Source organism: Euprymna scolopes, chromosome 29 (assembly GCF_053919585.1).
Source record: "Euprymna scolopes isolate OS-2025 chromosome 29, ASM5391958v1, whole genome shotgun sequence".
Taxonomy (NCBI): Eukaryota; Metazoa; Mollusca; class Cephalopoda; order Sepiida; family Sepiolidae; genus Euprymna; species Euprymna scolopes.
In genome coordinates, this window is record NC_136510.1 from 4,659,440 (window position 1) to 4,674,567 (window position 15,128).

Here is a 15,128-nt window from a genome sequence, read left to right on the forward strand (position 1 = left end):
TCCCTACATAGCAACTCTGCAACTTACACCCCCGATAGTACCCCCCTACATTAAGTGGCACTGTGCCTTGTTTGGGGTGTAAATGGGAAAAAAAAGCTGCTCTTGATATCAAACGCTTTGACGTCAGTAGATAAACGAAACTTACTGAATAGGCCTGTCTTAACGAAGGTTGTATTCTAGAGCGTCGGGCTCTGTGACATCATGTCAACAGCTTTCGTGCTGACTGCTTTAGAAGTGGGCAAACGTACAGTAGAACTCAAAAAATATCGAGCGTTTTTATAACAAGCGGGTTTTGGTCCCAAATGCTCTGACATCATCAGATAAACGAACCTTACTGAAGAGGCCTGTCTTAATGAAGGTCATAGTCTAGAGCGTCAGTTGCGCTCTGGAAATATCGAGCGCTTTTTTGTATTATTGTTATTTCAACTCAGTAACAGGAAATTGTTGCATTTCTTAGAAAGTCAACGCAGAACAAACCATCACGTGTATAACAAGTGGAGTTTGTTTTACCAAAGAATAAACAGCGAAGTTGCCATAGTAACTTTTGTCGCAGTGATGATGAGGAAATTATTGATTAGATTTGCGCGCGGGAATTAGCTTTTATTAAATATTCTGTTATAGGTAAAACACTGAATTATATAAAGCAAGGATTGCACGCATATGCACTCATGCACACACACCGAATAAATATATAAATAAATAAATATATAAGTGAAATTGTCTGTGCGTGTCTCTGTGTGTACATTTCCCTACCAAACTACTCTGTAAATTTTCAGTCTACAGACTCGGGACCTGACATAAGGAGTATTGAGATTTGGGAAAATCTTTTTAATCGGTTTTCGGCCAGAAATTTGGAACTCTACCAAACTCCTCGGCCAATTTTGGATCTAAATACTTTAAAAAATTTAGATGTAGGTTAATTGGACATGGATCAAACTTTGTAATTGATTTGAGCCCAAAACAATAAATATTAAGGGGTCAAAGTTGGGGTCAAAGTTTAAAAAAAATTTGATCTCTGCGGTCTCTCCTATATTATTCAGCCAATTTTTTATCTAAACATTTGAAAATTTTACATTAAGTGTATTCAAACATAGGACAAGCTTTTTAATCGGTTTTTGGCCGAAAATTTGGCTGCCAAAGAGGTCAAAGTTGAAAGAAGTTGGTTTGCAGATTCTAACAAACTCCTTCGCCAATTTTGGGTTTAAGCACTTGAAATTTTAGATGTAGGTTACCTGGACATGAGTCAAACTTTTTAATATAAAATATATATATTTACATAATGTTATAAACAGTATATTGGGCCCGAGGAAAGCCGAACTGAACTGCTAGTATATATATATATATATATATATATATATATATATATATATATATATATATATATATTAAAAATCTTGATATTGAAAATATTTACATTTTCAAAAAACCTTTAAGGAAGGTATATATATATATATATATATATATATATATATATATATATATATATATATATACGCCTATAAATTTGTTTGTATATTAATATTCATAATAAAAACCATTTTTTCTATTTATTTAAAAAGAAAATACAACTTGTTATATATGGATCGTGGAATTGCATTCATCTGCAAAAGATCTAGCTAATTTGCATATTCTTTTACACATTCATTTTAATTAATTCCATATTAGTTTTTTCGGTTTCTTACGAGATGATCATTTTAGTTAACTATTACCTGTTATTATATTCATGCAGATATTCTACATGATTTATACTTGTGTAATATTTGTGTAAAAAGGTTATTGTAAACACAAATCTCTTTCTATATTTATGTGTGCGTATATATATATTTGTATGTTTAAAAATGTTTGCCTACCAAACTCCTCTGTTGTTTTTTGGTTTACAGACATGAAACCATAATATATAGAGTATTCGAACCCATGCAAAACTTTATATTTGGGTTTTAGTCGGGGAAAATTTGTGCAAAATTGTGAAAATTAAAGAAATGGATTTTGCTAGTTGAAGGGCGAACGACGGCATTACGAATATGCATGCGTAACCGAATAGCTATTTGTTCATGTGTTAAGTTTTAGCCTTGCAGCAAACATGTCTTCATAGCGCAGGCATTGACGTCAAAGGAAAAATAAATCGTAAGTTAAACGTTTTAGTTTCAATTCTCGGTGGAGATATGTTTATATATATTTATTTTTACAGGGGTACACCTTTTAAGAATACTAGATATTTTTCATGGAGACAAAAAAACGATTTCGTGTCTAAATTTTTTTTTTTTTTTACTTTTTAAATCATTACTATATATTCAGCCTAATATAATATAATAATAAATACGAAATCTGCATTAATCAAAATATCATATTTAACCTATTTTACGATAGGGCAATGCCGGTCGGCCTGCTATTATATATATATATATATATATATATATATATATATATGAGTGACTTTCTTTTTCTGTGTGAGGAAGGGTCATATCAAACTACTCTCTTAATTTTTGGTCTCCAGTCCTGTAACTTGATATATGTAGAATAGCTTCTAAAAGTTCAAAATTGAAAAAAAAAAAATGGAACTTGACAGGCGTAAGTCGATTAAATGTGTTATTTCTGTGCATTCGCAAATATACATTTATATCGTTTGCAACGTTTTTGTTTTTGTTTTTTGTATGGGTGTGGAGTTAAATAAGACAGTAACGAATTAGGCATATTTTGGTTTCGATTCTTACTGATACCACTCAAGAATTTTTCTTTTTTAGCTTTTGAAATCGCTACTCTTTATTTAGTACAATATATTAGTCAATAGAATATTGGCTCTATAATAATTAATATGAAATCTGCTTCAATTAAAATATCATATTTAAGCGTATCTTACGATCGGAAATTGCCTGGTGAGCTGCTAGTAAAATCTAAAAGGAACAATAAAGAAAAAAAAGAAAAAAATTATTTGCCATGTATTGTTTTAGACGTGCACTTTTTTAGACGTGAATTTTTTTTAGAAGTGCATTTTTTAGACGTGCATTTTTTTTAGAAGTGCATTTTTTAGACGTGCATTTTTTTTAGAAGTGCATTTTTTAGACGTGCATTTTTTTTAAAAGTGCATTTTTTAGACGTGCATTTTTTTTAAAAGTGCATTTTTTAGACGTGCATTTTTTTTTAAAGTGCATTTTTTAGACGTGCATTTTTTTTAAAAGTGCATTTTTTAGACGTGCATTTTTTTTAGAAGTGCATTTTTTAGACGTGCATTTTTTTTAGAAGTGCATTTTTTAGACGTGCATTTTTTTTAAAAGTGCATTTTTTAGACGTGCATTTTTTTTAAAAGTGCATTTTTTAGACGTGCATTTTTTTAAAAGTGCATTTTTTAGACGTGCATTTTTTTTAAAAGTGCATTTTTTAGACGTGCATTTTTTTTAAAAGTGCATTTTTTAGACGTGCATTTTTTTTTAGAAGTGCATTTTTTAGACGTGCATTTTTTTTAAAAGTGCATTTTTTAGACGTGCATTTTTTTTAAAAGTGCATTTTTAGACGTGCATTTTTTTTAAAAGTGCATTTTTTAGACGTGCATTTTTTTTAAAAGTGCATTTTTTAGACGTGCATTTTTTTTAAAAGTGCATTTTTTAGACGTGCATTTTTTTTTAAAGTGCATTTTTTAGACGTGCATTTTTTTTAAAAGTGCATTTTTTAGACGTGCATTTTTTTTAAAAGTGCATTTTTTAGACGTGCATTTTTTTTAAAGTGCATTTTTTAGACGTGCATTTTTTTTAAAAGTGCATTTTTTAGACGTGCATTTTTTTTAGAAGTGCATTTTTTAGACGTGCATTTTTTTTTAAAGTGCATTTTTTAGACGTGCATTTTTTTTAAAAGTGCATTTTTTAGACGTGCATTTTTTTTAAAAGTGCATTTTTTAGACGTGCATTTTTTTTAAAAGTGCATTTTTTAGACGTGCATTTTTTTTAAAAGTGCATTTTTTAGACGTGCATTTTTTTTAAAAGTGCATTTTTTAGACGTGCATTTTTTTAAAAGTGCATTTTTTAGACGTGCATTTTTTTTAAAAGTGCATTTTTTAGACGTGCATTTTTTTTTAAAGTGCATTTTTTAGACGTGCATTTTTTTTAAAAGTGCATTTTTTAGACGTGCATTTTTTTTAAAAGTGCATTTTTTAGACGTGCATTTTTTTTAAAAGTGCATTTTTTAGACGTGCATTTTTTTTTAAAGTGCATTTTTTAGACGTGCATTTTTTTTAAAAGTGCATTTTTTAGACGTGCATTTTTTTTTAGAAGTGCATTTTTTAGACGTGCATTTTTTTTAAAAGTGCATTTTTTAGACGTGCATTTTTTTTAAAAGTGCATTTTTTAGACGTGCATTTTTTTTAAAAGTGCATTTTTTAGACGTGCATTTTTTTTTAGAAGTGCATTTTTTAGACGTGCATTTTTTTTAAAAGTGCATTTTTTAGACGTGCATTTTTTTTAGAAGTGCATTTTTTAGACGTGCATTTTTTTTAAAAGTGCATTTTTTAGACGTGCATTTTTTTTTAAAGTGCATTTTTTAGACGTGCATTTTTTTTAAAAGTGCATTTTTTAGACGTGCATTTTTTTTTAAAGTGCATTTTTTAGACGTGCATTTTTTTTAAAAGTGCATTTTTTAGACGTGCATTTTTTTTAAAAGTGCATTTTTTAGACGTGCATTTTTTTTAAAAGTGCATTTTTTAGACGTGCATTTTTTTTTAGAAGTGCATTTTTTAGACGTGCATTTTTTTTAAAAGTGCATTTTTTAGACGTGCATTTTTTTTAGAAGTGCATTTTTTAGACGTGCATTTTTTTTAAAAGTGCATTTTTTAGACGTGCATTTTTTTTTAAAGTGCATTTTTTAGACGTGCATTTTTTTTAAAAGTGCATTTTTTAGACGTGCATTTTTTTTAAAAGTGCATTTTTTAGACGTGCATTTTTTTTTAGAAGTGCATTTTTTAGACGTGCATTTTTTTTAAAAGTGCATTTTTTAGACGTGCATTTTTTTTAGAAGTGCATTTTTTAGACGTGCATTTTTTTTAAAAGTGCATTTTTTAGACGTGCATTTTTTTTAAAGTGCATTTTTTAGACGTGCATTTTTTTTAAAAGTGCATTTTTTAGACGTGCATTTTTTTTTAGAAGTGCATTTTTTAGACGTGCATTTTTTTTAAAAGTGCATTTTTTAGACGTGCATTTTTTTTAAAAGTGCATTTTTTAGACGTGCATTTTTTTTAAAAGTGCATTTTTTAGACGTGCATTTTTTTTTAAAGTGCATTTTTTAGACGTGCATTTTTTTTTAAAGTGCATTTTTTAGACGTGCATTTTTTTAAAAGTGCATTTTTTAGACGTGCATTTTTTTTAAAAGTGCATTTTTTAGACGTGCATTTTTTTTTAAAGTGCATTTTTTAGACGTGCATTTTTTTTAAAAGTGCATTTTTTAGACGTGCATTTTTTTTAAAAGTGCATTTTTTAGACGTGCATTTTTTTTTAGAAGTGCATTTTTTAGACGTGCATTTTTTTTAAAGTAAAAGTGCATTTTTTAGACGTGCATTTTTTAAAAGTGCATTTTTTAGACGTGCATTTTTTAGACGTGCATTTTTTAGAAGTGCATTTTTTAGACGTGCATTTTTTAGACGTGCATTTTTTAGAAGTGCATTTTTTAGACGTGCATTTTTTAGAAGTGCATTTTTTAGACGTGCATTTTTTAGACGTGCATTTTTTAGAAGTGCATTTTTTAGAAGTGCATTTTTTAGAAGTGAATTTTTTAGAAGTGCATTTTTTTTAAAAGTGCATTTTTTAGACGTGCATTTTTTTTTAAGTGCATTTTTTAGACGTGCATTTTTTTTAAAAGTGCATTTTTTAGACGTGCATTTTTTTTAGAAGTGCATTTTTTAGACGTGCATTTTTTTTAAAGTGCATTTTTTAGACGTGCATTTTTTTTAAAAGTGCATTTTTTAGACGTGCATTTTTTTTAAAAGTGCATTTTTTAGACGTGCATTTTTTTTAAAAGTGCATTTTTTAGACGTGCATTTTTTTTTAGAAGTGCATTTTTTAGACGTGCATTTTTTTTAAAAGTGCATTTTTTAGACGTGCATTTTTTTTAAAAGTGCATTTTTTAGACGTGCATTTTTTTTAAAAGTGCATTTTTTAGACGTGCATTTTTTTTTAAAGTGCATTTTTTAGACGTGCATTTTTTTTAAAAGTGCATTTTTTAGACGTGCATTTTTTTTAAAAGTGCATTTTTTAGACGTGCATTTTTTTTAAAAGTGCATTTTTTAGACGTGCATTTTTTTTTAAAGTGCATTTTTTAGACGTGCATTTTTTTTAAAAGTGCATTTTTTAGACGTGCATTTTTTTTTAGAAGTGCATTTTTTAGACGTGCATTTTTTTTAAAAGTGCATTTTTTAGACGTGCATTTTTTTTAAAAGTGCATTTTTTAGACGTGCATTTTTTTTAAAAGTGCATTTTTTAGACGTGCATTTTTTTTTAGAAGTGCATTTTTTAGACGTGCATTTTTTTTAAAAGTGCATTTTTTAGACGTGCATTTTTTTTAGAAGTGCATTTTTTAGACGTGCATTTTTTTTTAAAGTGCATTTTTTAGACGTGCATTTTTTTTTAAAGTGCATTTTTTAGACGTGCATTTTTTTTAAAAGTGCATTTTTTAGACGTGCATTTTTTTTAAAAGTGCATTTTTTAGACGTGCATTTTTTTTTAGAAGTGCATTTTTTAGACGTGCATTTTTTTTAAAAGTGCATTTTTTAGACGTGCATTTTTTTTAGAAGTGCATTTTTTAGACGTGCATTTTTTTTAAAAGTGCATTTTTTAGACGTGCATTTTTTTTAAAGTGCATTTTTTAGACGTGCATTTTTTTTAAAAGTGCATTTTTTAGACGTGCATTTTTTTTTAGAAGTGCATTTTTTAGACGTGCATTTTTTTTAAAAGTGCATTTTTTAGACGTGCATTTTTTTTAAAAGTGCATTTTTTAGACGTGCATTTTTTTTAAAAGTGCATTTTTTAGACGTGCATTTTTTTTTAAAGTGCATTTTTTAGACGTGCATTTTTTTTTAAAGTGCATTTTTTAGACGTGCATTTTTTTTAAAAGTGCATTTTTTAGACGTGCATTTTTTTTAAAAGTGCATTTTTTAGACGTGCATTTTTTTTTAAAGTGCATTTTTTAGACGTGCATTTTTTTTAAAAGTGCATTTTTTAGACGTGCATTTTTTTTAAAAGTGCATTTTTTAGACGTGCATTTTTTTTTAGAAGTGCATTTTTTAGACGTGCATTTTTTTTAAAGTAAAAGTGCATTTTTTAGACGTGCATTTTTTAAAAGTGCATTTTTTAGACGTGCATTTTTTAGACGTGCATTTTTTAGAAGTGCATTTTTTAGACGTGCATTTTTTAGACGTGCATTTTTTAGAAGTGCATTTTTTAGACGTGCATTTTTTAGAAGTGCATTTTTTAGACGTGCATTTTTTAGACGTGCATTTTTTAGAAGTGCATTTTTTAGAAGTGCATTTTTTAGAAGTGAATTTTTTAGAAGTGCATTTTTTTTAAAAGTGCATTTTTTAGACGTGCATTTTTTTTTTAAGTGCATTTTTTAGACGTGCATTTTTTTTAAAAGTGCATTTTTTAGACGTGCATTTTTTTTAAAAGTGCATTTTTTAGACGTGCATTTTTTTTTAAAGTGCATTTTTTAGACGTGCATTTTTTTAGACGTGCAAATAAAAATAGGTGTATGGAAAGAGTTTTAAAAAGTTCTAACTTACCAATTCCAATTTCTATCGGTGTACCGATTTTGTTTTTTGTCCTGAAAAAATTCTTGTCTGCTACGTAGGCGACAAGGATGAGTGTTGGGAAGAGCATAAACGTGATGACTGCCTCCCAGATTGTGACAATGTCCTTGGAGGTCGATAGGAGTACGACTGCCAGCCAAATATAAGCGAAGATGTTAAAGATTGTGGTGACTGCGAAGACGTTGGAATTTCGGATTTGTCTCGACTCCCCCTTCGGAATGGATATCATGCAGATGGCAGTGATGACGAGGAGATTAAATGCTGCTGATCCGACGATCGTCGAAGGTCCCAATTCGCCAGATTCGAATCGATTCCCGATCGTTTCGATCACCGAAAGCAAGATCTCGGGGGCGCTGGTGCCGAGCGCCATCAAGCTTAAGTTTGCAACTGTGTCGTTCCATACTTTGATCTCAATCTCCCGGAAGCCGTCTTTATCCTTCGGGTCGGAGACGCGTATTTTCCGGGTTTTGCTCGTGATTCGTTCGATGGAGCACATGAAGAGGTCCGAGATGATGGCCACGCCAAGAAAGCACCAGACCATGGCGGCCAGGTAGAGCATGACACGAACTTTGACATTCCATGCGTCTTCGTTGATCAAGGGGAGAAGTAAGCCGGAGCATTCCTTCTCTGTGAAATAGAAAAATAAAAAAAAAGGTACCACATTTAAATATCAATCAATAAACAAACAACTTTAAATGAAGAGAAGCACATGTCATTTTCACACTCGTGTGTTATCACTAGTGAGCGATCTAGAAGCCATCTATTTTTATTATTGTTATTATTATTGTTATCATTATTATTATTATAATTGTTATTATTATGATTATAATTGTTATTATCATAATTGTTATTACTATTATGATAATTATTATTGTTGTTATTATTATAATGATTATTATTATTATAATGATTATTATTATTATTATGAGTATTATTGCTATTATTATTATTGCTATTATTATTGTTATTATTATTATTGTTGTTATTATTATAATGATTATTATTATTATGAGTATTATTGCTATTATTATTTTTATTATTATTGTTATTATTATTATTGTTATTATTATTGTTATTATTATTATTGTTATTATTACTGTTATTATTATTGTTATTATTACTATTGTTATTATTATTGCTATTATTATTATTATTACTATTGTTATTATTATTATTGTTATTATTATGATTATAATTGTTATTAATATAATTGTTATTATTATAATTGTTATTATTATAATTGTTATTATTATAATTGTTATTACTATTATTATGATTATTATTGTTGTTATTATTATGATTATTATTATTATTGTTGTTGTTGTTATTATTATTATTATTACTATCATTATTATTACTATTATTATTACTATTATTATTATTACTATTATTATTATTACTATCATTATAACTATTATTATTATTACTATTATTGCTATTATTATTATTATTACTATTATTGTTATTATTATTATTATTACTATTATTATTATTACTATTATTATTACTATTATTATTATTACTATTATTATTGTTATTATTATTATTATTACTATTATTATTATTATTAATATTATTATTATTACTATTATTATTGTTATTATTATTATTTTGATTATTGTTAGTAGTAGTAGTAGTAGTAGTAGTAGTAGTAGTAGTAGTAGTAGTAGTATTACTATTATTATCATCATCATCATCATTATCATCATTATCATCATCATCATATGAATCCGATGATCCAATTGTTTGCATTGGTTTTACGATATTTTTTCTAATCAGAATTCTTTCTAGAAAGAAATCAGATGCTTACGGAAGGGATCATGTGAAGGTTGCTAACTTGAAGGTTGCCAACATCCTAGGTAAAATTACCTCCCTCGATTCCAGCTGATGACACCCAAGTAATTTTTTAACTTTTGAAATCACTTCTCTATATTGGGTACAATATAATAATCAATAGAGCATTATTTATATAAAAATAAATATCAAATCTATTTTACAACCAGTTCACGCCGAGGGGGGGGACACACCGAGGGGGTACAATATAATAATCAACAAAGAAACGGATCTTATGATCTGACAACGTCGGGCAGCTTTCTAATCAATTAATAAAACATTTTTCTACATACGTGTGCGGTCTGCTCTTCATTTTTGATCGTCACTTTTCCATGTGTGTGACTGTTGATCTGTGTAATTATGTCGTCTATTGGCTTTTAACTCAAGCAAATAAGCTTATGTATGGAAATACAATGGAAATTTTTGCGGTCTCAAAGTTTTTATTGAAGAACGAAGTTCTTTCATGCGGAGAGTAACCAAAATTAATCTATAATATAAATCTCGCCTATTTGATTAAACGCGTGTATGTATGTATGTATATATGTATGTATGTTTGTTTGTTTGTTTGTATGTATGTATGTATGTATGTTTGTTTGTTTGTATGTATGTATGTATGTATGTTTGTTTGTATGCATGTATGTATATGTGTATGTTTGTTTGTTTGTTTGTATGCATGTATGTATGTATACTTGTTTGTATGTATGTGTGCATGTATGTATGTATATTTGTTTGTATGTATGTATGCATGTATGTATGTTTGTTTTTTGTTTGTTTGTATACATTTATGTATGTATGTATGTATGTATGTATGTATGTATGTATGTGTGTGTGTGAAGAGGGCTCGCGTAAGCCATAGTGAAGGCAACCTTTCTAGGAGAAACAAATCTTTGATTTAAAAAAACATAAAGCGGGAGACCAGTACCCGCAGTAAGCTGGTCTGCAGTTTAACTTGTTGCTGGCTATCTTGCTCTTGCTTGTTGCTGGATCTCAACATTTTGAACCGAGAGAGAGACTTAGCTGTCGTACAAAGCTAAGACTCTGTAACATCATCTGTGTATAGATACTCCCTCAGGCATTTGTCTATAAAAATTGTCCTGTGGTGATGGAAGTAATTTTTGGGCTCATGGATTTAAGTCTCTGAGGGAGTTGCACTCGTCTGACAAGACGTTGCATTCATTATGTATGTGTGCATGTACGTATGTATGTATATTTTTTGTATGTGTGTGTGTATGTATGTCTGCCTAAAACTTTCGACAGAGGCGACGGATTTTTACGATATCGGTATCATTTTGAAACTTGACGTCTAGGACGACAAATATCGAAAAATTGACCAAAAACATTAATTCCTTCATCCTGAACTAGACACTTTTCTACAAGGAGAAGTCATCTTTGCAAGTCATCGTATCGGTTAGATTGACTTGGCCTAATTTTAACGTTCTGAACTTCCGGTCGCGTCATGGATAGCGGTAAGATGTCAGATTTTCTTTCATTTTTTCCCCGCCTTCGCGTCACGGGTTCGAGCCTGCCTGCCTACTACCACATTTGTTTTTGCTCAACCCACACTTCCAAACACCTGGGCAACGCTGGGCACCCAGGCTAGTTCCTTATAAAGAAATTGACTTTCTTACTTAGCCTTAAAAAATGGTCGACGAACGGATAAGTCTTAGGGAAACTTCTTTTAGATTTCTAAGTTATCAACACGTTTTGTCCAGTCGCTTCCTTTGCGGCGAACTATCCCAAAATCTCTCGAAACTTTGTCCCGTCTCCCGACGCGTGATTATTTATGCAATATCATTGACACCTGCTTCAAGCGCGTTGTCTCTAGGGAGTTTATCTCTAAGCCTAACATTAACACGTTAAGTGTTCGGTGTCACGACGAACGTAAATACAGATTCGAGTTTGTTCACTAAGAAATGACGTCATGCCTGAGGTCCTAGCAAGCAAGATTTGTCGAACAATCAGACTGCCAATGATGAATGAGAACTTTTTACGAAAACATTAGAAAGCTTAATAACTTTCTTTGAAAAAAGAAAAAAAAACACGATTTATACTGAAACTCCCGAAATTCGTACTAGTTAACACAATAGCGACTTACCGTCTTATGCATGCATGCAGCGGCCAAGTGTCGGCGAGCACGACTCTTCAAATGGTAGAGCCATGGTAATCTCGGGAAGAAAAATAAAGACGGTAGTTTCCCGTTGCTTCACGCCTTGATTCGGGAGATATATCTTCCCAATGAGTTAAACGCCTCTCCCCCCACATACCAACCTGGAAATTTATAAGACTCAGCGCGGTACAAGACAATACAAAATTGTGAATCATAAAAATAGATTTATTTCCATCGAAAAAAATATTCAATATTAATTGGAATAGAATTAAATGACAAAGTGTATGTTGTTTCTGCGATAGAAGATTCTGAAAATTATTCATTTTGTTGTTTCATGAATTTTAAAATACAAAAATCTGTTTATTATTTATTTAAAAAATTGCGTATAAAAAAGAAAATAAATGAAAATGATTAGGTTTGTACAAAAATTGACGTTTATAAAATATTAGTTAAAAAAAAAAAATAAAAACATGTATCGAAAATTATGTATGCTTTAAGCAAGAGACAATCAAATACTGCAAAATCTGAATTATGAATTAAGGGAATAAACAAACAAATTAAAATAAAAAAGAGCAACAATTAAACCACTAAAAATTGAAAATAGAAACGTAAACTTTATATATATATATATATATATATATATATATATATATATATATATATATATATATATATATATATATATATATATATATATACTAGCATTTCAGCCCGGCGTTGTCCGGGTGTTTGACCACTTAACAGACAAAACTCTAGCCGAAAATGGATTACAAAGATTTTCCCAAATCTCAGTACCTTGTATATCAAATTTCGAATCTGTAGACTCAAATTGACAGAGTTATTGCGTAGTGAAATGTACACACACACACACACACGTTCACTTTTATAGATAGATAGATAGATAGATAGATAGATAGATAGATAGATAGATAGATAGATAGATAGATAGATAGATAATCAAACGAGAAACAAATAAGTGGAAACTAATGTAAGAAATATGTCGGAACAGATGATTATTTTACTTTTTTTATTTTTACACAGTGATCACCACTTATCAAGGCCCGGAAGCCACTCAGGGATAAGGGTTATTGCCAGTACATTACGTTAGTGTGGAGATTTGATGAAGTGTTTACTTAATGGGCCGGTTCATTAGGAATTTATTAACATTGGACTTGAAGACATCCAAGTTGTAGTCCGGTGGGAAGCAGGCACAGAACAGAGTTCCACAGGCGTGCAGTTCTAAGAAAGAAGCTTTGTTCATGGAATCCGCGTTTTGATTTAGGCACAGATATAGAGTGGGGGAAATTTTTGACAGTGGATTCAGCTAGACGGGTGTTTTTCGTGAAAGATTGGCGAGGGGGGACCAGAGATTGGAGTTCAGACGAGCACCTGCCATGGAAATAACGATAAAACAAGGATAGGCTCGCAACATCTCTTCTGTGGGAGAGAGGTTGTAGGGTAGAGAAAAGGGCATCCCCCACTAAGCCACGAAGTCTATTTTGTACTCTGTCAAGGCAGGATAGGCTGTTTTTAGCAGCTCCTGTCCAGATATGGCAACAGTATTCCATCCTTGGACGTACTTGGCTTTTATATAGATAGAGAATTGCATCAGTAGTGAGATATCTTCTGGAGCGGTAGAAGGATCCCACCATCTTTCCAGCGATCTTGGCAACAGACTTGATGTACGTGTTCCATTTCAGATCAGGAGTAAAGGTCAAACCCAGAAGCTTGTCAAAACACGGGGCCTCACCCAGACGAGAGCCATCCATCACAATTGATGCCAGATGGGGATCAGAGTGTTGATGTGCTCAAAATGTAGAAAAAAGTTGCGCAGTCAAAAACAAAAACAAACAAAAACATAAATCTATGAAAATCAGAAATGGGGAAAGATACTGAAAGGAAACAAATTAACGAATAAAACTTCCAGCATAAAACCAACGAAAAAATATTCCAAATATTGACAGTTGCAGTAAATGCGAACAGATTAATGCAGGTATAATTTAACGGTTTAGAATGGTACTGGAAATAGTTTTATATATTTTTCCTTCACAGTGTCTATTTATATATAATATCATATAACCTACTTTCCTTTTTCGTTCTATATTTACAGTGTTCCATAACGCTTTTTCTCATTACCGTTTTATAAATATAGTTATATAGCCATTCTTCCCAGTGCCGTTCTCTCTCTCTCTCTTATATAATCTATATTATCGAACAGTGATTAAAGGAAAAGGTAAACTATATATATATATATATATATAGAGAGAGAGAGAGAGAGAGAGAGAGAGAGAGAGAGAGAGATAGAGGGGGGGGGAGAGAGAGAACGGCACTGGGAAGAATGGCTATATAACTATAATTATAAAACGGTAATGAGAAAAAGCGTTATGGAACACTGTAAATATAGAACAAAAAAGGAAAGTAGGGTTATATGATATTATATATAGATAGACACTGTAAAAGAATATAAAACTGCACTAAGAAGAAAGATCATCGTAATTGAAAAGAAAGTTGTTGAGAATTTTAAATTTGATTTCAAATGATTTATTTTCAAATAAATTTCCATTATAATACCTTTACTTTATATATCATTTTAAAGATCATTTTTCGCTTTATCTAACCGTTTAAATTACAATCGTTTGAAAACAATTATGTCTTCTTTTCAGAACGTTGAATACAAGATAGAAAAAAACAAATTCGCACAATTTTCTTATTTTAATTCAAGCTAGGCAGAAAAGCTGCCGAAACAGCTCGTAATATCAACGAAGCGTTTGGCCCAGGAAGCACTACTGGACGCACAGCACAATGGTGGGTCAATAAATTTCGTGGTAGTGACGAGAGTTTTGAAGATGATGAGCGTACTAGTCGGCCATGAGATGATAATCAATTAAAAGCTTAGTCGAAACCAATCTACGAACAACTATTCGATAACTTGCTTCTAAAGTAGGCGTAACGTATACGACGATTTACAACCAATTGAGAGAGATTGGAAAGACAAAATAACGTGATAAATGAGTACCTCACTAATTGAACGACAAGCAAAAGAAACGCCGTTATGAAGTGTTATCTTTCTTTCTTTTACGCACCAAGAATGACCTGTTTCTCGACCTGGTTGTGACTTGCGAAACAAAGAGGGTTTTTTACAGCCGGCGATGCTAATTTCAGTGGTTAGACGCAGGCGAATCTCGACAACATTTCCTGAAGCCAGAGTTGCACGAAAGAAGGTCATGTTGACTGTTTAGTGGTCTGCGACCGGTCTCATCCGTTGCAGTTTTTTTTAATGCAGGTGAAGAAGTACTGTCAACAAATGGATGAAATGCATCAGAAACTTCGACAACAACACCCAGCATTAGTAAAAACAAAAAGTACCCTATTCTTCTCCACGTCAATGTCGACCGCACGTTCTTAAAC

The 15,128-nt window shown here is 30.7% G+C and overlaps 1 protein-coding gene across 1 annotated transcript in view; it reads right to left on the minus strand.

Annotated features, from left to right (window-relative positions):
- LOC145252458 (sodium/calcium exchanger Calx-like) overlaps positions 1-15,128 on the minus strand; it is a 250,399-nt gene that overhangs the window by 104,752 nt on the left and 130,519 nt on the right. Inside the window, exon 2 of the mRNA XM_080111872.1 lies at positions 7,754-8,407. Coding sequence (XP_079967998.1) covers positions 7,754-8,407 — 654 coding nt within the window. The remainder of the gene's footprint in view (positions 1-7,753; positions 8,408-15,128) is intronic.